The sequence below is a fragment of the Diabrotica virgifera genome, chromosome 9, assembly GCF_917563875.1.
Source record: "Diabrotica virgifera virgifera chromosome 9, PGI_DIABVI_V3a".
Classification (NCBI taxonomy): Eukaryota; Metazoa; Arthropoda; class Insecta; order Coleoptera; family Chrysomelidae; genus Diabrotica; species Diabrotica virgifera.
This window is the reverse complement of record NC_065451.1, coordinates 174,254,658-174,276,455: the sequence shown is the minus strand read 5'-3', so window position 1 is coordinate 174,276,455 and position 21,798 is coordinate 174,254,658. Positions and strand designations below refer to the sequence as shown.

General features: G+C 32.8%; 1 protein-coding gene across 4 annotated transcripts in view; it reads right to left on the bottom strand.

The window, feature by feature from the left end:
• LOC126891928 (probable ATP-dependent RNA helicase DHX35) overlaps positions 1–21,798 on the bottom strand; it is a 396,116-nt gene that overhangs the window by 36,711 nt on the left and 337,607 nt on the right. For all 4 annotated transcript variants that reach the window (XM_050661273.1, XM_050661274.1, XM_050661275.1 and 1 more), the window contains 3 exons: positions 19,929–20,091; positions 5,911–6,225; positions 2,009–2,150 (listed from right to left, as the gene is read on the bottom strand). In XM_050661273.1, coding sequence (XP_050517230.1) covers positions 2,009–2,150; positions 5,911–6,225; positions 19,929–20,091 — 620 coding nt within the window. The remainder of the gene's footprint in view (positions 1–2,008; positions 2,151–5,910; positions 6,226–19,928; positions 20,092–21,798) is intronic.

Genomic DNA, 21,798 nt, shown 5'->3' with positions numbered 1-21,798 from the left:
ACCAAACCCGCATAGGGATCAAAACAAAGAGAATGATAATAATGAGTGCGGAATGTAGTACGGAATCGTTTGTTTATAATGTTTATGGTAGACATTATCAAAAACATGCGATTGTCAGCTCTAGAACAGCAAAGGACTTATCTTCATCTAATTTACTAACCGTTGCACGTCATCCGCGTCATAGCTTTTGACGTCGCATGATACCAACACGAAATATTTAGGCGGTAGGTGTGTTCTTTTTTAGAACCACTTTGCCAAATACACTGGAATTACAGCCACTCGACATATTTTATTATATACGCGTAGAAATAATATTTGAAGATTTCTATTAATGTTAACCTAAAGAAATACACAATAATATGTTTCATTTAATTTGTATAAATGGATTATAAAGCGTTTTTATGAAGCACATTTACTCGAATCACACTGTAACTGTAATCGAACGAAGGTGACATTTTAGAATAAATTGTTAACATTTATTTGACAGTTGCGGTGATGACACTTCATATTTGTTTATATTCTTTACTATTGGCGAGGAACCGCAAAGTGGGCGACGCCTGGTGGCAAATTTGAAAAGCATCAACTCAAGAAAAACATTGACTTTGCCATTAACTTGTGTACATATTTGCGGTCAGTTTATGTTGTAATTAACAATAATTTCGACTTAAAAAAACTATTGCAGTGTTCCTCAGTATTCATTCCTATTATACTCTACGTAATGACCAAAATTAACCAATGCCAAATCACACATTTTGTTAATTTAACGTTTGTATTAAACGTAGTATTTTTTAATGTTTAAGCGACTGCAAAATTAAATAAATGAATAAAATGTAGTATATATTCTGGACATAGAATGTACATTGCTATGAAAAATATCCCGACCACTTCGTAATTTCCAGAACACAATTATTATAAAATAAATTCACCTACTTAGTTTCCAAGTTTCCAGTTTTTATTTAATTAAAAATTGTTATCTGTCGGTGTAAAATAAGCTGTAGTGCACCTATTAATTAAATTAAAAACAAAATTAGAAATCCTAAGATAGATTAATAATTTTTAGAACGCTGTGTGATTATCGGGGGCCAGATTTTTTTATGACAAAAAGGTAAAAACAAATCAGTAGTTAGCATCAAATTTTAATGAATGCATACAGATTAAACATAATTTTGAGTCGTCTTTAAGTTATAAGATGTCTTTGCAAAACTTAGTGGTTACTTTGGCAAAACACTCCTGTAAATGATTTTAATTTAACGTTTTAGAACTGTGAATTCAAATGACAAAATGAATTGTTTTCCTAGCGTTGTCGTCCATCTTTGAAATTTTGAGCGCCCTCTGTTGGAATTTAATTTTGCGAATAAGTATCTGTTTTATTATATTTACTGTTTTTATTATTTACTTTACTATAAAAACATCCTCTACTATAAAAATATAAATTTCACCTAATTTTATCACGACTTGGAATAATCGAGGTATCTGACAACTTTTATAGTTGTTATTGTAGACATATTACAAAGAAACCTACCGGCTTCATGCCAAGAGTTCGGAGCCGTTTTTTAATTATTAGCAATGCAGTGCAAAAACGCTTGCACTGCAAATCTTAAAAGATTATAACTTAATTCTTGTTCTCTATTTCTTAAGTATTTACTTATTTACATTGAATATTAATTTGTTTTGTTGTATAATCCATAATTATGTGATCTATTTGATTTAAAATGGATTCAGGATTTTTTTATACTTTGGCAACTATGTCAACTTAGACCTCTGGCGTAGATAATGACGTGCAACGGTAAGTAAATTAGACGGACTGTATTTCATATAATTTTTGTAATGACGGACTGATCTCTGGTATCTAAAGTCCTAATTTTATTGTAAAGCCAGTTTAATTTGAGATAATATCTTAGACTGCCTTGTCTGCAAACTGCTTAATATTCTCAAGTTTCAATTACTTAACAAATTATTGGAAACATTTAACTTGACATCTACATAACATACTCAATCTAAATCTTACCTATACACATTACCAGATCTCACTCTTCCAGCTCTACCAGCTCTTTGAGCCGCGGAGGATTTGCTGATTGGGAGTACTACCAAACTATCAGTGTGAGTTTCTGTGTTGTACCATTTAAGCTTAACAAATCCACAGTCGATCACTATAAAAACACAAAAATATATTATACGCCAGGGAAATAAGGCAAAAATATACCATGTTCGGGACACTTGAGCAGCCAGGTTGCAAATAGGTTTTTCGGGTACTATTACTATATACCTAATGCATTATAAATACAAAAATGCCCGTCACAGATCGGACGAGAATTTTAGTTATTAACAAATAAGTGTCAAAAATAGCACAGTTTTTTCGTTTAAATCGCCACAGGTAAAAATACGGTAATTAAATATATTATTTACAGTATTTTTCTTTTAGTAGATGAGCAAAGGTTAAAAATGCCAGTTTTTGAATTTTGGTCCGATTATTTGTGATATTTCAAAATAAAACTAAAATTTCGAAAATAAAAAATTTGCTATAACTTTTGCGAAAATGGCCTTTAGACTTTCATATTGCATGAAAAGTTTGAGTCAAACAGTCCATATAATACACAAAAAAAGTTTAAGACGATTCGTCAATTAGTTTAAATTTTATTCAATTTGTTTATCCCAAAGATCTTTTTTTTTGCAATGTTATTGTTCAGAAAAAAAGAATGATGTAGCAGTTCTGTGGAAACTACGTGAAAGAGGAATAGTTATGTTTTCAACGAATTTGAAATAAATCAATAAAAAGTCATTTTTATCACTCCGAAAACATTTTACTAAAGCAGTCATTTTTGGCTTATAAAAAATTTGAATAACTTTGTTAACATTGACTCTTGAATTTTCAAAAAAAAAACTTTTTGCCTAGGGCCTAGGTTATTTACGGTCAAAGTTAGCCACTTTTTTTCCATTTAATTCACAGCTACTCTGTTTATAACAATTAAGCAACCGAACGAGCGCCATTTTAAAGCTCAAGGTATATAGTTTATGTGTAAAAGTTTGAGTAAACTTTGAACTTCAACAAAGTGGTTAATAAAGCTTTAAAAATTGCGTCCTAACGAAATCGATTCGTGGTCGGTGGAGGGGAATTATTAAAATCCGTGCACACAAAAAATGAAATTGATTCTTCAAACATATGCTGCGATTAATATCTCCGGAGCTTGTTGATGGATTTTGATCATATTTTTTTTATATTTGTATGTATTCGTAGTCTTGTAGAGTACGTTATGTACACATATCCTCACCTAACATTACAAAATGTTAGGGGGAACCCCCCTTATCACTCAGGGATATGAAAAATAGATTACGACCGATTCTAAGACCTACCGAATATTCATATATAATTTCATAAAAATCGGTCAAGCGGTCTCAGAGGAGTATGGCAACTAACACTGTGACAGGAGAATTTTATAGATGTAAATATATAGATGGCCATTAAAAAATGGGGGTTGGTGATAGAAGAGTGAAAATTAATTGTTGTATATATTTTTTAATTCTACACCATATAAAATTATGGTAGACAATTTTTCCAAAAAAAAAAAAATAAAAAAAATGACAGGGGGGCAACCCTCCTTATAATTTATGGGTATGAAAAATAGATTGAAACGTACTCTCAGCCTATAGGATGTACATGTGAAATTTCATAAAAATCAGTCTAGCCGTTTCGGAGGAGTATGGTAACTAACACTGTTACAGGAGAATTTTATGTATATAGAGGTAACTGTGAATTAAGTACTAAAAGTGGCTAACTTTGACCGCATTTAACCTAGGCAAAAAGTTTTTTTTTTGAAAATTCGTTTAAAAATTCCAGCACAAAATAGATTTACTCTACAGTCAATATTAACAAATCTATTCAAATTGTTTTTAAGCCAAAAATGACTCTACTTTAGTAAAATGTTTTCGTACTGATAAAAATGACTCTACTTTAGTAAAATGTTTTCGGAATGATAAAAATGACTTTTGATTGATTTTTTAAAACTTTTTGAAAATGTAAGTGTTCTGCTTTCATGTATGTTTCACAGAATTGCTGTATCTTTATTATTTTCTGAACAATAACATTGCAAAAAAGCTCTTTGGGATAAACAAATTGAATGAAATTTAAACTAATTGACGAATCGTCTAGAAATTTTTTGTGAATGATATGTACTGATTGTCACAACTTTTTATGCAATATCAAAGTCTTAAGTTAATTTTCGCAAAAGTTATAGCAATTTTTTTATTTTCGAAATTTTAGTTTTATTTTGCAATTAGCGAAGCAACAAATGATCCAACCAAAATTCAAAAACTGCCATTTTGAAGATGAATGCTCTAAATAAGATATTTAATTACCCCATTGTTACCTGTAGTGATTTAAAAGAAAAAACTGCCATTTTGGCACTTATTTGTTAATAACTAAAATTCTCGTCCGAATTGTGACGGGCATTTTTGTATTTATATTGTATTAGGTATACAGTACCCAAAAAACCCATTTGGAACCTGGCTGCTCAAGTGTCCCGACAAAAACCTTATTTCTTTGGACTATTAATTCGGTGGAGATATAATCAGTATATTATTCAACGAGCATATAATGGTGGTTATTACTCAAGATGATGAAGTTGCGACACAAGCCGAAGGCGAGTGCCGTGATTCATCGAAGTGAATAATAGTCATTACATGCGAGTAGAATACTATCTATACTTTTTATACGACATTTTTTAAAATTTTTATTAGTAGAAAAATATAATTATCAACTACTTTCGATTAAAATTAAAATTTACAAAAATAAATGCTAGTTGCCCCTGGTTTTACCCAAGGTACTCATTTTATTCACGCTGAGTCGACATTGGGCCTATAGACATTTTAAAAATATCTAGATGTTCTCGCCGGCGCTGGGATTCGATCCCTGGCCTACCTACGTGGAAGTCAGACATCCTACCGCCTGCGCCTGAGCTATCCGGTAGAGATGTTGAAAAAGTATCTATTCGTTACAAAGTACTCGTTACTTACGAATACCGAAAGTAACGATTACTATACAGAGAGGCAAATCGTTACTTTGATTACTTTGATTACTCTGATTACTTCGTTACTTCGTACCAATCGTATCAAAGCGAGTAACGACTATTGTATCTACTTTGATTACTCTGATTACTTCGTTACTTCTTACCAATCGTATCAGAGCGAGTAACGACTATAGGGCTTTGCATTCACAGTCATTTGTTTCGAGTTTCTGTCATAATATGTTGTATAATCCGTGTATATTAATATTATACAAGGATTATACGATATTTGACAGAGGCTCGAAACAAATGACAATCGATGAAAAGCCCTATTGTATCTACTTTGATTACTTCGTACTAATCGTATCCGAGCGAGTAACGACTATTGTATCTACAACCAGTACACTTGATTCAATTTCTACCAATCGTATCCCAGTAAAAACAGATCGGAGAAGGTCGTTGGTATATCGGAATATCTACACAAAATACCTACCTACTGAGAAATACGATTCTCGATATGATTACCGGTACTCAAATACAAAAGTAATCATAGTATTCAAATCATTTTCATCCCTTAATCAGATCGGTGAAGGTCGTTGTTATATCGGCATACCTATACAAAATACCTACCTACGGAGAAATACGATTCTCGATATGATTACCGGTACTCAAATACAAAAGTAACAAAAGTAATCATAGTAATCAAAGTAACGAATACTGTAAATGATTACTTTATACAAAAGTAACGATTTGTAACGAATACTCGAAAGTAACTATAATCAACATCACTACAGTATCCAGTAGCCTATTTTTTTAAACTTAATATAACAGAGAAGAGTATCAGAACGCCCTGACAAGGGAACAAGGAATGAGGAGGAGGATAAGATACAAAATGTCACAAAATTATTACCGTGAACGATTCCAGGTATAGTAACTGAAGTCTCAGCCACATTGGTCGCAACTACAACTTTTCTGTAACCATTAGGCGGAGGTTTAAAGACTTTCAGTTGCTCGTGATGTGGTAGGGAACCATACATGGGCAGTACCATCATATTTTCCTTCTTTCTAGATTCTTCTATCAAATTGGCGTGTTCGTTTAGCAACCTCACAGCTCGGTCCACTTCTTCTTGGCCGGTTAGAAACACCAGGATATCACCTGTTGCTTTGGACGCGTTAATTTTAAGAACACTGTCTACTGATGCTTGTACGTAACATGGGACTGGCTCTATAATTTAAAAAATAATAAATACATATAGGTATATTAACTAGTAAAAAAGTGAGAAAAGAGTTATTATAATACAAAAATTAGCTTAGAGAGATCAGAAGGAAAAGACAAGGCAAAAAATATCATGAAAATTCAAGGCTTGCCAATCGATAGTAACGACAGACATATTCTTCTTCTAAATGTGCATAATCTTATAGTGATTTGGGCGACCACATTGGCCCATCTTATTCTATTCACAGCAGCTCGAAATAGATCAGTTGACGCTAGACTAGTCCATTTCCTAAGATTGGCCAGCCAGGATTATACGTCTACGTCCTGGGCCTCGATTTTTGATCCTTCGCTTCGTTATCGAACGTATGCGCTACGTATACTAAACAGATACGAAGCAAATACGTTCGATAACGAAGCGAAGGGTCAAAAATCGAGGCCCAGGGCCTCTATTACCCTCAATATTGCCTTGCAGAATCAACTGTAGAAGTCGGTATTTACAATTACGCATAGGGTGATGGAAGTAAGCCAATTTTCTGTTCTTTATGCTGTTAATAATTTCTTTGTCTTTTCTTATCCTCTGGATAATAGTTATGTTAGTTGTGTGTTGTATATATGTGACCCTTAACATACGTCGGTAGCACCACATTTCAAATCCCCCTCTAATCGTTTTATGGCATCTTCTGTAGGACTCCAGCTTTCTACTCCGTACAGGAGAACACTAAAGACGTAGGGTAGATATGCCTGAGACGGCATACTTTTTTTTAAATGTTTTGTAATCGATAATCGATAGAGTTAGACATCTAATAAAAATCAAAGTCAGTGCTAGGACCATTTACATAAATATAACATTATTTTTTAACAATGTACATATTATAGTTTTTTTCTGAAAAAATAAATTGTAAAGTATTACATGTGCCATCTCACCCACATACATGTGGGTAAGATGGCATACCCTTGAAATAAAGGCACTAATCTCGACATAAGTCACAAATAAATTTTTTGCAGTATTGGGTACACCGGCACATTCGGAATATGACCACTTGCCACAAATTTGGCATCTTAGTCAGGTTTCTCGAGAACGAGAGAGTGAAAAGAGGCTATTACAAAAAATGCAAGCAGCATCTTCCTCGTCACTTGTCTGAAAAGAGGCTGTTACAAAAAATGCAAGCAGCATCTTCCTCGTCACTTGTCTCAACTTCGACGGAATCGATTTTGTCGGTTCGAATTCCTCTTAAAACGACGCATAACTGTAACGATAAACTCCAATCATATAACAAAATTAATGCAGTGTAAAAACGCATAAGGGTGAGATGGCATACCTATGCCATCTAATCCACCTACTTACTATGCCAGCTCAGGCAACATTGCAATCAGACCGTTTTTTAACCTAATTTTTCTTAAGCACATTTTTAAGATATAAATCGATGCAGGCGTGATAGGTATAAGGTAAAAGAACATCACAAAATTTAAAAACTTAACTTAGGTGTAAAGACTCGCGAATTATAATGTGATACAAAAAAGCCAATAAATATATTGTCCTACTTATTAAACATTCCAAAGGCTACTGCTGTCAAAATACAACTAACATGCATAAGTTCAGCAATGTTGACAAATTTTTACTTGAGGAACTGAAAACTGTCACACTAGGCACTAAATTTGAAATAGTTTAAGAAAAACGCGTTATATGCCATCTCAGCCAGTATGCCGTCTCAGGCATATCTTCCCTAACATCTAAGAATTCTTATGTGCACCTTGATACTTAAAGATAAGCTGCATCCTGCATCAAATCTTCTTAAGACCGTTACAAGAGCTTCTGGCTTTTTCAATACAAGTTTGTATTTCGTAGGTATGATCCCAGTTATCTTTAACATTGCAGCCCAAATATTCTCCTTCTCATAGGCATCTTTCAGTGCGTCACAGTTTTTCGATTTATTTCTAACGCATTAAGTTAAAAATGACAGAAAAACAGGTACGTCCGTGATTAAAATCATTTATAACATTTATTCTAGTTGTTGATAGATGGCGCTATAATCGAACAAAAAATTATTTATGTATTATCTATACGACTATAATCTGTACAGTTTATAAAACTATACAAATCAAAGAACATACCTACCTTTTTATAAATGAAATAAACACAATTGATTTCTTTTTATACCAAATTACGAGTACGATTCTGACAACTGTCAGTTTTAATTAAAATGTCATGCTATGATATGATTCTCTACATTTTTAAAATTACCAGAGAACGGCAGTTCTCGCCAGTGGAGCACACACACGCCCCCCCCCCCTACACGTGACACTATTTATATACACGAAATTTTCGATTTTCTAAATCTGACTGAATTGAAAATTGGGCCAACTCCCATCTTAAAGTTCAGGAAAAGACTCACACATTCATATGTCAACCATCCATTTTGGTCCAAGGGTGTGGATTTTACGGCCCTTTCTATTTAGGGTCTGTCTTTCGTTCTCGTCCCCAAAACTCCCAAAACCTTCAAAAATTTAAGCCGACTACTTAATAGTACTGATCATTACCTTTCCAACGCATGTCTAATTTTAAAAATCGGTTATACCATTCAAAAGTTACCGAGCTCAGAAATATGACTCAATTTCTATTTAAAAAAGGGAAAATGTTTGTTGATAATATGTTTATGTATGTATGTGTGTGGAAAAGTGAAACCGATCTGAATATTTTTTTCTGTGTTTTAAGAGGGCGTCAGGGCCGATTCAGAACCGGTGTAGTTTGTGACTTTTGACCACCCATAAGCCAGCTATAGGGCTTGGTAGGTACAAAGCGGCATATTTTTTTGGGGTATATATCTTCGGTTCAAGAAGAGACAGGAGAACCACAAATACACCAAATCAATAGTGTTGAATTAAGCTTTCAAATGGTGTTTATGGTGTTTAAGCCGTCAGGATCAGACATACATACATCTCAATATAGCCGAAAAACTGAAAAACTAAACTTTGAAAATTGGTTTTTCGACAATTACTCAAAATTTTAACCTACGAACTGCGCCAATAACTGAGCGTTTGTAGAAGGACTCTAGACGAATCTAACGGTGCATACCTCATATCCGGGAAAATTCGATTTTTTAAGTTATAACCTTCATAAATATGATCAAATCTATTTCCTATAGGAAAAACGGTTTTTCAAGCTCAATAATTAGTGTAATAGGTTCAGTTATCATACTTGACCTTAGATGCATCAGATACTACTTGTCAATGCATTTCAAACTCATGTTTAGTGATCAAAATCGGTTAAGCCGTTTAGAAGTTATTAGGCTACAAAAGTATAATCCAATTAACGATTATTCCCTAAATGTAGTTGTAGTGGTTACGACAATAAATTTGATCTGGCAACGGGCAATTTGAGTTCATTTACCGGCCATCCCAATATATTTTTTCAATCTATTTCGAATAGAAAAAAAATCTAGTCTACATTCGATGGACACTAGATCATTTGGGAGATAATGCGACAACGGCGACCATTTATAAACATACAACTTTTGCAACATTGCATACATTTAATTTATAATTAACTTTGAAAAACTCCTGATACAAGAATAAAAAACCGCTAAACGCCGTAAAAATGAGTGGCGCATACAATATTCCAGCTACAAAGATCTGATATGAATATTACGTGGCGCGAAAATGTATTTTCATTTTGATGCAAAACAATATTCTAGTTTTATTTTAAAAGATTTTTCCATAATAAATTTGCTAAATTTGAAGTAAACGCGCCACAAAAGAGTTTCAAAATTTAAACTGTATCAAAGGGTACCCCCCGTTAAGATAGGCAAAATGCCCTCACTCTCAGAATTCAATTTTTTTAATTTTTTTACGTTCTGTGCAATTAAAAAAATGAGATAACGCGGATTTTTAGCTCGCCACCCCCTTACCCCTCCCCCCACAGCCAAAGACGTAGATTTTTAGATTTAATTTTTTTTAGTTGGGTTGCAATTGATTTAAAAATTTCAAAAAATTTACACGTGTAGCTGAGTCTTTTACAAAACATGTCCATTTTTTTTGGACCCTTAGGTCGAGTGTACATAACCTCAAATTTTTTTTTAACTTTTTTAAAATCTATAACTTTTTTTTGGAGAGGGCTGCAGGTACAATTTTTTTTGGAATTTGTGTATTTTATCAAACGCTATCTCTCTGATTTTTTTCAGATTTTTCCGTCAGGTGCACCATCTTGAAAAATCCGGAAAACTGTTTTTTTAGGGCGTTTTAGGGATTTTCTCCATTTTATAGACTGCAACATAGATCAACTCAAGGTTTTGTTAATAGATTATGTATAATTTGAAATAAATGAGTATTTTAGAATTATCAAAATTTGGGCAAAATACCTTTAATCCCCCCAAAAACCATGTTTTTTAAGTTATGTAAGGGTTTTTGCGGGCTTAATGATATTATTTTTTGAGATCGATACAGCCTGAATTTTTTTTTTCATTTTTTTACTTTATATGTGAATAAAAAATAAGACTAATCGCATTTTTAGCACACCACCACCCCCCCCCTCCCCTACAAAAACGTCAATTTTTCTATTTTTTTTTTTGTTTAAAGTTGCAATTAATTTAAAAGTTTTATGAGGCGTGTACAAAACATATCTATTTTTTATAGACCCGTGTATGTCGAGTGTACAATACATATAACCTCAAAATTCCTATTTTATTTTTTTAAAACGTATTTTTGACTTCCAATCGATATTTTTTAAAACGTCCAATGAATATTGTACATCTCTCTCTCTCGCGGACGGCCGCTTCAATACATGCTTAGCGCTCATTTTTAATTATTAAAAATAATAGTTAGTAATAAAATAATGACAAAAATTTCTTTAGGCTATTGCAGGGGGGCTTTAAACTTTGAGTTGGTCACTTTATGACTTTCATAATAATAATTTTTAATCGAGTTATTAAGCCTTGAAAATGGCCATTTTCGCGATTTTCAAATTTGAAATTGCATGTAACTCTACAACAGTCAATTTTATAGAAAAATCACAAGATACCTTTTTTGCTCAGCTTGATCCAGAGAATCTAAAACAAATTTGTCCGAAGTGAAAAAAATTTTTTTTTGAATTCGTTTAAAAAATGTTTAAACAATTTTCCGATAGCGGTACTGCCTGGCACCTTGTGGATTTGTTATAAGGACCTGTTTTTGAGTAAGTTTGTGCAAAAAATTAATCGGAATAATTTACCTAACGGGACAAGCATACAGCGTGGACTATTTGTATTAGGAGCCAAACGTAGATGGTTTGTAAAATACACAAAAGACAAAAAAAAAAAATAGCAGCCATCGCCAAAAAAAGTTATATGTACCTATTAAAAAACAAAAAAAAATGAGGTTATAATATGTACACTCGACCTTCGGGTCCATAAAAATAGACGTTCTGTAAAAGCCTCAGCTCTGCGTGTGAATTTTTTGTAATTTATAATTTAATAATTAGGTACTAACTATTCTAAATGCGACATAAGCCACAATTTAACTAAAAAATGATTTTATTAACGTTTCGACGTCCACCATGGACGTCGTTGTCAAAATACAAAATATTAATAAATTAAACAAAAATGTTGCTTGGTAAAAAAATCTTCTAATAATTTAATTTAATCTGACTTATTTATATAGATCGTCCCAAACCATTTTTTCAGTGCGTCACAGATTATCGAATTCTCTCTATCGCATTACAGATGGAAAATAAAATCATTTTTTAGTTAAATTGTGGCTTATTTCCCATTTAGAATAGTTAATTACAAAAATGCCACAAAGATATAGCTTCAGAACAACATTTATAATCTAATTGCAAACCAACTTAAAAAAAAATAAAATCGAAAAATTGACATTTTTGGCTGTGGGGGAGGGGGAATAGGGGAAGTGGGCTAAAATTGCAGTGAATCCTAATTTTTTAAAATCATATAGAACGTAAAAAAATAAAAAAATATTCAGGCTCTATCGATCTCAAAAATTACACCTGCAAAAATCCTTACAAAACTTTAAACAAACATGGTTTTTGGGGGGTTTAAAAGTGTTTCGCCCAATTTTTGAATATCCTAATATACTCAGTTATTTCAAATTATACATAATCTATTAACAAAACCTTGAGTTGATCTATGTTGCAGTATATAAAATGGAGAAAATCCCTAAAAACCCCCTAAAAAAACAGTTTTCCGAATTTTTCAAGATGGCGCACCTGACGGAAAAATCTGAAAAAAATCAGAGAGATAGCTCTTAATAAAATACACAAAATGCAAAAAAGATTGGACCTGCAGCCCCCTCCAAAAAAAAGTTATAGGTTTTAAAAAAGATAAAAAAAAATTTGAGGTTATGTACACTCGATCTAAGGGTCCATAAAAAATGGACATGTTTTGTAAAATCCTCAGCTACACGTGTGAATTTTTTGAAATTTTTAAATCAATTGCAACCCAACTAAAAAAAAATATTCTAAAAATCTGCGTTTTTGGCTGTGGGGGAGGGGTAAGTGGGGTGGCGAGCTAAAAATCCGCGTTATCTCATTTTTTAATTGCACAGAACGTAAAAAAATTAAAAATATTGAATTCTGAGAGTGAGAGCATTTTGCCTATCTTAACGGGGGTACCCTTTACTCTTTTGTGGCGCGTTTTACTTCAAATTAAGCAAAAATTATGGAAAAATCTTTTAAAATAAAACTAGAATTTTGTTTTGCATCAAAATGAAAATACATTTTCGCGCCACGTAATATTCATATCAGAACTTTTGTAGCTGGAATATTGTATGCGCCACTCATTTTTATGACGTTTAGCGGTTTTTTATTCTTGTCATATATTACATCATTAATGACACACTGAAAGACTGAGAAGAACTTTAAATTATAGTCGTATAGATATAGTATAAGAGCTGTGAGACATTTTTGAGTAGGTATTTTAGGCAACCTGAAAATTTTTCAGGTGACTCTTCTATGATAGCCTAATACAAAAATGCCGGTCTGGCTGGAGGGTAGCGGTTATTTTCCCCAAAAATCCCCCCCAAATTAAAAAAAAGGGTAAAAATTGTTATTACAAAAAATATTATTGATATGACTTGAAAGTAAATTTAAATATTCAAATATAAAGAAAATAAACAGACCAGGCGATTTGAGGGCGATTTTAACTCTGCAAGATACTTGCATGGGCGCCCCAGGATTACTTTCAGGGGGTGCATCTGAACTTCAGAAGATGTCATCTAAATCTGTACATACTATTAACGAGTATAAAATATACAACTAGACATGCGTAGCTATGTACATTCCTTCCGGACACAGGGAGGTGCAATTGTTATTTTGACAGGGTATTTTTTAATTTTAAAAATAAATATTCTAAAAAAGACAGGTTTTTTGGTGAAATTATCCAATTGCCATGTGATCAAACAAATTACGCGTGCATATAAATGAAACCGCTATAGGTAAGCAGCAGTGTGAGAAAGAGCGTATACCCATAGCTGTTTGCGTCCTCTGTTGTAGCTGAGCGAGTCCGTTCACTCGAGAAAATCACGTGACCTGGCGATATCCATGTTGTTGTGCCTCGAAACGTTAGAATAATTATTATATATATTACAGTATTTTAAGTAATTTTTCTTAATAAAAGGAAAATAATACGTACTATACAATAGATTTTGCAAATATGATAGAAAAAGACAAGTTTATTATTATAAATATATAGGTAAAAAAGTATAAAACTTTTAAACTAAATTAATTCTGTGTCCGAATCTTGTACTTCTTCTTCAAACTCCTCATCTGAGCTTAAATGTTCATTCTCTTCTTCTTCGTCAGACTCCCCTCGAGACTCAGATCCTCTTCTACATGATCTGTAAATAGTTGTAATATGTATTTAGAATTAATTAAAAATTAATCAGTGATTAATTAATTGAGTTGCTACGTATTCTCTGTCCTTTTATACGGAGTCGAAGCCTGGACAATCACGGGCGCATCTGAAGAAAGGCTTGCCATTGTTGAGATGTGGTGTTATCGAATAATCTAAAAAATATCATGGAAACAACACTTAACAAACAAGGAAATATCAAGAAAGATGAAAAAGGCAAAAGAAATACTCAACACATGCTTACATACAATGCTCAATACTTTTCCTTATATAACCAATCACATCACGTTTTTTATTTCGTAGTATATGACCAAAGTAGGTCATGTTTCTTTCCTTCATAGTGTTGAGTATTTCTTTTGCCTTTTTCATCTTTCTTAATGTTTCCGTGCTTGTTACGTGTGTCCATGATATATTTAACATTATTCGATAACTCCACATCTCAACAATGGCAAGTCTTTCTTCAGATGCACCCGTGATTGTCCAGGCTTCTACTCCTTATAAATGGACGGAGAATACGTAGCAACTCAACTAATTAATGACTAATTAATTTTTAGATAATTCTACATACATATTACAACTATTTACAGATCATGTAGAAGAGGAATCTTAGTCTCGAGGGGAGTCTGACGAAGAAGAAGAGAATGAATATTTAAGCTCAGATGTGGATTTTGAAGAAGAAGTACAAGATTCGGACACATAATTAATTTAGTTTATAGTTTTATACTTTTCTACCTATATATTTATAATAATAAATTTGGCTTTTTTCTATCATATTTGCAAAATCTATTGTATAGTACGTATTTTTTTCTTCTTTAATTAAGAAAAATTAGAAAACTATGATATATAATAATTACTCTAACGTTTCGAGAAACAACAACATGGATATCTAAAGGTCACGTGATTTTTCTAGCTACAACAGAGGACGCAAACAGCTATCGATATACGATCTTTCTCACACTTCTGCTTACCTATAGCGCTTTTCATTTATATGCACGCGTAATTTGTTTAATCACCTGGCAGTTGGAAAATTCCAACAAAAAAACCTGTCTTTTTTAGAATATTTATTTTTAATATTTAAAAATACCCTGTCAAAATAACAATTGCACCTCCCTGTCCGGAAAGAATGTACATTGTACATAGCTATGCATGTATAGTTGTATATTTTATACTCGTTAATAGTATGTACAGATTCAGATGAAATCTTATGAAGTTCAGATGCATCCCCTGAAAATAATCCTGGGGCGCCCATGCAAGTATCTTGCAGAGTTAAAATCGCCCTTAAATCGCCTGGCCTGTTTATTTTCTTTATATTTGAATATTTAAATTTACTTTAAAGTCACGTCAATGATATTTTTTGTAATGACAATTTTTACCCTTTTGTTTAACTTTGGGGGGGAATTTTGGGGAAAATAACCGCTACCCTCCAGCCAGACCGGCATTTTTGTATTAGGTTATCATGGAAGAGTCACCTGAAAAATTTTTAGGTTGCCTAAAATACCTACTCAAAAATGTCTCACAGCTCTTGGACCAATATGTAATAGGTAAATAATCAGTAAATCGGTAAACCTAAATCTTTTTTTCGATTATAGCGTCATCTATCAACAACTGGAATAACTGTTATAAATGTGTATGTATCACGGACGTGCCTTTTTTTCTGTCACTTGCGTCACACTGAAAAAAGCCTCTGAGAAAAACCATAGGATATTTTCTCCACTCTTTCTAAAGGTGTATCTCTTATTGTATTTGATGCGTTAATGATGGTATTCTTATCTACTAATGGTCATTATTTTTGTCTTCTTACAATTTAGTTTGAGGCCGTATTTTTTACATGTTTCTACAACTCTATCCATCATTTTTTTGAGCCCTTGCGCACTATCTGCCAGCACTATCCGTACAGAAGCAGGAGAATCCGATGATATCAAAATCCGACAAATATCGAGTCCGACAGGGATGTATCCTATTGCTTTACCTGTTCAACATATACTCTGAGGAAATTTTTCAAGAAGCAGTAGAGAACGTTGAAGCCGGAATTCGGATAAGGTAGTATTTGCTGAGCGTTATGATGCCCTCTAGTAGTTAATGAATAGGATCACAGAAGCAAGTCAGAGATATAGACTTTCACGAAACATTAAGAAAACAAAATGTATGATGAATTCTAACAGGGAGCAGCAATTTGGACGAATCACCTTGAACAGTCAATTAAGAAAGAGTAAAAACATACACCTACCTACCTACCTTGGTACAAACGTATTTCTAGACGTATTTCTAGACCATTCTCTAGAAATCAAATGTAGGATAGAGAAAGCAAGAACTGCATTTCAAAAAATGGCTAAGCTATTTAAATGTCATGGTTTATCAATACCTATAAAAATATTCCGTATACTGTTGTACGGAGTTAAATCGTGGACTCTCACAGACGCTACTTGCAAGAAAATGCAATTTATCTTAGCAATGTGGCTTAAAAATTGTGGCTTTCGCAATGTGGCTTTATCTTCGAAGACTGAAGATATCTTATTCCGATGTTAAGAATACAAAAAGAAGAAGAGCTGTTAATCACAATAAACACGGCCAAAATCGAATACCTCGATTACATCATGAGGAACAGTTAAAGCTTTGGATTACTGCAATTCGTGTTACAGGTAAAAGTAGAAAGAAAACAAGAACCAGGAAGACGAAGGATTTCCTGGCTGAAAAATCTACGTATGTGACTCAACACAACAGCCACAAATCTTTTTAGAGCAGTAGTGTGAAAAGTACAGATGGCTATGATGGTCGTCAACATTCGAAAAGAATAGGCCTTGCAAGACGAAGTGAAACAATTATAGGAAACTTAAATAAAATACATAGAACACTGTTGAGAAAACCCTATTAAGTAATCCAAATTAACCAGTTTTATTTAGTGTGTAAGAATAACTACTGTATTTAAGCACCTATATCTTTATTTAAAAAAAGTAGTTAAAATATAAAAATACTTTTTGAAACTTTAATAAATAGCTTGCTGTTAAAAAATATGTTTTTCTACTACTTTTTATAAAATTGCCGGCCTTGTACAATATGTTAGTGCTATTACAAAATTATCGTTAAAATTACTCGTAAGTAGTCTAGTCCATTTACTCACGGTTTTTGCTCCAAATTTTAAAGAACTGCAGATTAACATGAAATTTGGCATATTCATAGCTAACATGTCAAAGAAAAACAGTGATATTGTGCCGATGTGTGCTTTTACCGTGGGGGTTAGTTTCACCCCTTTTCGGGGGTGAAAAACTATACGTTCAAAATAAGTTCAGAAAAGGATAAACTGAATAATTCTAAGCAACTTTTTTTAAGCAAAACTAGCGTTTTTTCACTAAGTCAATACTTTTCAAGTTATTGAAGTTATCCTTCTTTAGGCGCGATAGAGAGTTAATTTTTATTATTCTGCGCGCATGCGCACAGATACAGTATGTTATTCGTTGCTAAATATTTTAAGTTATGTATGCATCAGTCCAAAAAAGTTGTGGAAATAGTTATTGTATAACAAGGGAGGAAAGTGCTACTTTTCCTTCCGGGAATGGAGTTTACTGCCCGACGCGTAGCGAAGGGCAGTAATCATTCGAGGGAGGAAAAGACACTTTAGTCCCATGTTATACATATAATTTTTTCACCTTCCTCAAATATCAACTATTTTTTTACAATATTAATGTCATTTTAAATGACAAAATTTATTAGAGCACTAAAACTAACAAGTAGGTACAATATAACTGTCAACTGTCAAATATAAGTCAAATTATTAATGTAAAAATTGTTAAATCATAATAATAATTTACTGTTTTTACCATTCTGCAAAATACAGGGTGCTCTATAAATAAACGTTAAAATGTATAGATACTTACGTAATAGATACATAATACAATATTGTATAGGGCGTCAATAAGTTATTTCATCAATGACATACCATGACGTCACTTTTACTTTTCCTCCCTAGGGAGGAAAAGTACGACTTTGTTCCCTACAATCAGGTCAGGAAACGTATACTTTCGGTAGAGGTAGGTGGAAAAAGTATTTTAGTGTTTTTAGTAAATATATTTATTATAATTTTTGTGTCTTCCTCGATAGAGGAAGACAAATAAGATAATAGATATAGTAAGATATCTATAAGAGTAAGATAATACTATTATTATCGTATTAATAATAAGATAATACGTATTATTAAACATTTTTATATTTAATACTCCACTTCGTCTATTTGTTAAAAATAAACTGTTATTTCGTTGAAATCATATAATAGAATTATAACTTCTTACGTGCGTACAAAGTACACACACATTCTTTTTTTCCAGAGAATATGTTCATTTTTCACCAAAAAAATCACGTTTTTAGACGGATTTTTGCAAATTACTCAAAAAGTAAGTACTTTATCGAAAAAAAAATATCCTTAGCAAAAATATAGCTTATACAAAAATCGTGTATGTATGAGGTCCCTAGACCCATTAGAAGCGGAGTTGCAGCTTTATGAAAAATACAATTATAATATATAATTCCCAATCGAATATTTCAACGTGAAATAACCAAAAATTGAAGTACATTTTTGGGGAAAAGTCATTACAACTGTTTTAAAGTGTTAAAAAGCTTTATTTTTATTTTTTTAAGATCTAGCACCAAAAGTAAGCAAGTGACGCTCAAAATAAAGTTGGTCTCTTTTTTTAGTAAAAAAATGGGGGAAATTCACCCCCCTATTAGCATCTCAAATGAAACTAATCGTTTCTGCTTCACAAGTTGCTTCACTTATGTTTCATTTATATGTTTTGTAAGTTTCATCGGTTATCCGATGCTCTGAAGGGCACTAAGGATTCTGAGAAAGAAGAAGTTTCATCGGTTCAAAGTGCGTATTTAAAAAAAATTGGTTTTAAGGTAAGTTTTTTTAAATTGTTTATTTTGAAAAATACTTTTTTTTTCAAAATAACTTAAAAATTATTAGTGTATCTAATATTTTCGATTTTTTTTTTGCATACACTCGTGATGAGTGACTCGTTCAAGCCCTTTCAACAACAGCCCTTTTAAAAATAAGCACTTTGAACCGATGAAACTTACAGATCACATAAACAATATATACACGAGTAAAGCAACCTGCGAATAAGTAACGATTAATTTCATTTGGGATAATAATTAGGGGATAATTTTCAGTGTTTTTTACTAAAAAAACCATTATTTTGAGCATAACTTGCTTACTTTTGATGCTAGAAACTTATTTAACAAAAATAAAGCTTTTTTTAAACACTTTAAAAATTTGTAATGATTTTTCCCCAAAAAGTGCTTTATTTTTTGGTTATTTCACGTTGAAATATTCTATTTCGCATTTAACGAACATACCTACACCTATTTTTGACTAGCTACAACTCTGTTTCTACTAGGTCTACTACTACCTCATACATACACCATTTTTTCCACTGTTTTATAATCTATATTTCTTGTTGAATATTTTTTTCGGTAAAATAATTTTTTTGGCTTATTTAAAAAAAATTTCTAAAAATTTTTTTTTGAAAAATGAATAGATTTGCTTGCAAATAGCTCGAAAAGTATGAACTTAGTGAAAAACGCTATAAAACAAAAGTTACTTAGACTTACGTCAGTTTATCCACTTCCGGACTTATTTTGAATGTATATATTTTCATCCCCCGAGAAGGGGTGAAACTCACCCCCAGGGCAAAAGCAGACATCGACACATCACTTTTTTGTTTGATATGTGAGCTATGTGTATGCCAAATTTCATGTCAATCCAAGCGGTTCGTTAAAATTTAGAGGTTTTGCAATATTTTACCGTGAGTGAATGGACTACTCTGTGGTCTAATTGGTTTAATTTCCAGTGATAAAAAACAAACACCTAATTGGAATACGTACCAGCTACATAAAATATCTCAACAGGAAATTGTCGTCCTTCTACTGACATGATAACGGCAGTATCGTTTTTCTTATCATCGGTGGTATTATTATTGAAAAAGTCCTGTAACTCTTTGGCATCTAAAGTTGCTGAGGCCACTATAAGTCTAAGATCTTTACGTCTCTAAAAAATATCAATATTTTAACAGGCGTTTCAGTGAAACGGTACGATTTGGCAACGCTGCTGAGCATAAAATAGAGGTGCCGCGGGCTTGCGACGTAAACGTTGTGAATCTAGAAATTGTTTAGTTATCATAAAGACGTTTACGTCGCAAGCCCTCGGACCATCTATTTTATTGCCAGCAGCGTTGCCAAATCGTACCGTTTCACTGAAAAACAAAAAAATAAACAAAGCAAAGCAAAAAACACAACCTCTAAACTCGCCAGTACTTTGTGCTGCCAGTCCTAAGCCTGGATAAAGGGTGAAGGGAGGTTAATCTTACCCTTGCTCAGATTACAATCCTGTTTGAGTACTCTGTATTATGTACCTAATCTAATGCTTTTCGGTCTCCTGCTGCTCGGTCTAGTGAGGTTTCGGTAAAGTGCTTTTCGGTCTAATGAGTTCGGTCTACTGCTTTCGGTCTAATATTTCGGCCTCTTTACAGTAAACCATGTTGATTAGTGTCAGATAATATGGAGCAAACATATAATACCGAAGAATTACTCCAAAATATATGTGAAATTTTTAACAATATCAGAGAAGAACATGTAATATAAAAGAAAGAGATGAGAAAAAGTTGGATGAATGACAATACACTGCAACTTATGGAAGAAAGAAGAAAATCAAAGAATAACAAAATAATGTACAACACGACTCAGAGACAAATAAGAACTGGAATACGAAAGGCCAAAGAAAATTGGTTAAAATCACAGTGTGAAGAGATAAAGTTGTTAGAACAAAAACATGATACGTTTAACATGCATAAAAAGGTGAAACAAGCAGCTGGTCTTCAGAAATCCAACACAGCTAGCAAATTGTGAGAACAACAGAGGAACCATCACAGATAGAAATCAAGAAATCTGTATATAGACACAATACATAAAGGAACTCTTTGATGATACTAGATCCGAACAACCTCCATCGTACATACGTTATGACCACTTACCAATCACATCAGATGAAGTGGAAAGGGCAATATCACAACTAAAATATGGCAAAGCTCCTGGACCTGACAATGCATATTATGCTGAATTCACAAATCTATTTAACACCGACGGTACTCAACCCCTAACCAAAATATATAATGACATATATTTAAGCGGAGTAATATCAAGATCAGGATCATTTCTAAAGTCGACGTTTATTGCTTTACCAAAGAAAACAAAATCCGTATTCTACAGTGATTTCCGAACCATCAGCTTAATGAGCCATATTTTAACATTATTTCTAAAAATTATACATACATCAAAGGATGTAATATATCTATATTAGAGATTGTGCGAAGAAAAAATCAGCCGTGCCGTACACAGTTTGGTTTTCGGAATGCAGTGGGTACAAGATAGGCTCTATTTAGTATACAAGGGCTATTTTAACAATGTAGAGATGTCAAGATATTGATTACCATAAAGCGTTCGATACAGTAAAGCACGACAAGCTGATGGAGATATTAACTAATATTGGAATAAAAACCTGTGATTTAAGGATTATCAGCAATCTGTACTGGAATCAAATATCATTTATCCGGACAGCCAAAAATAGCCAAAATCGGATACCTCGGTCACATCATGAAGAACAGTGAAAGATATGGACTACTGCAACTAATCTTGTAAGGAAAAGTAGAAGAAAAGCGAGGACTAAGAAGGCGAAGGATTTCCTGGCTGAAAAATCTAC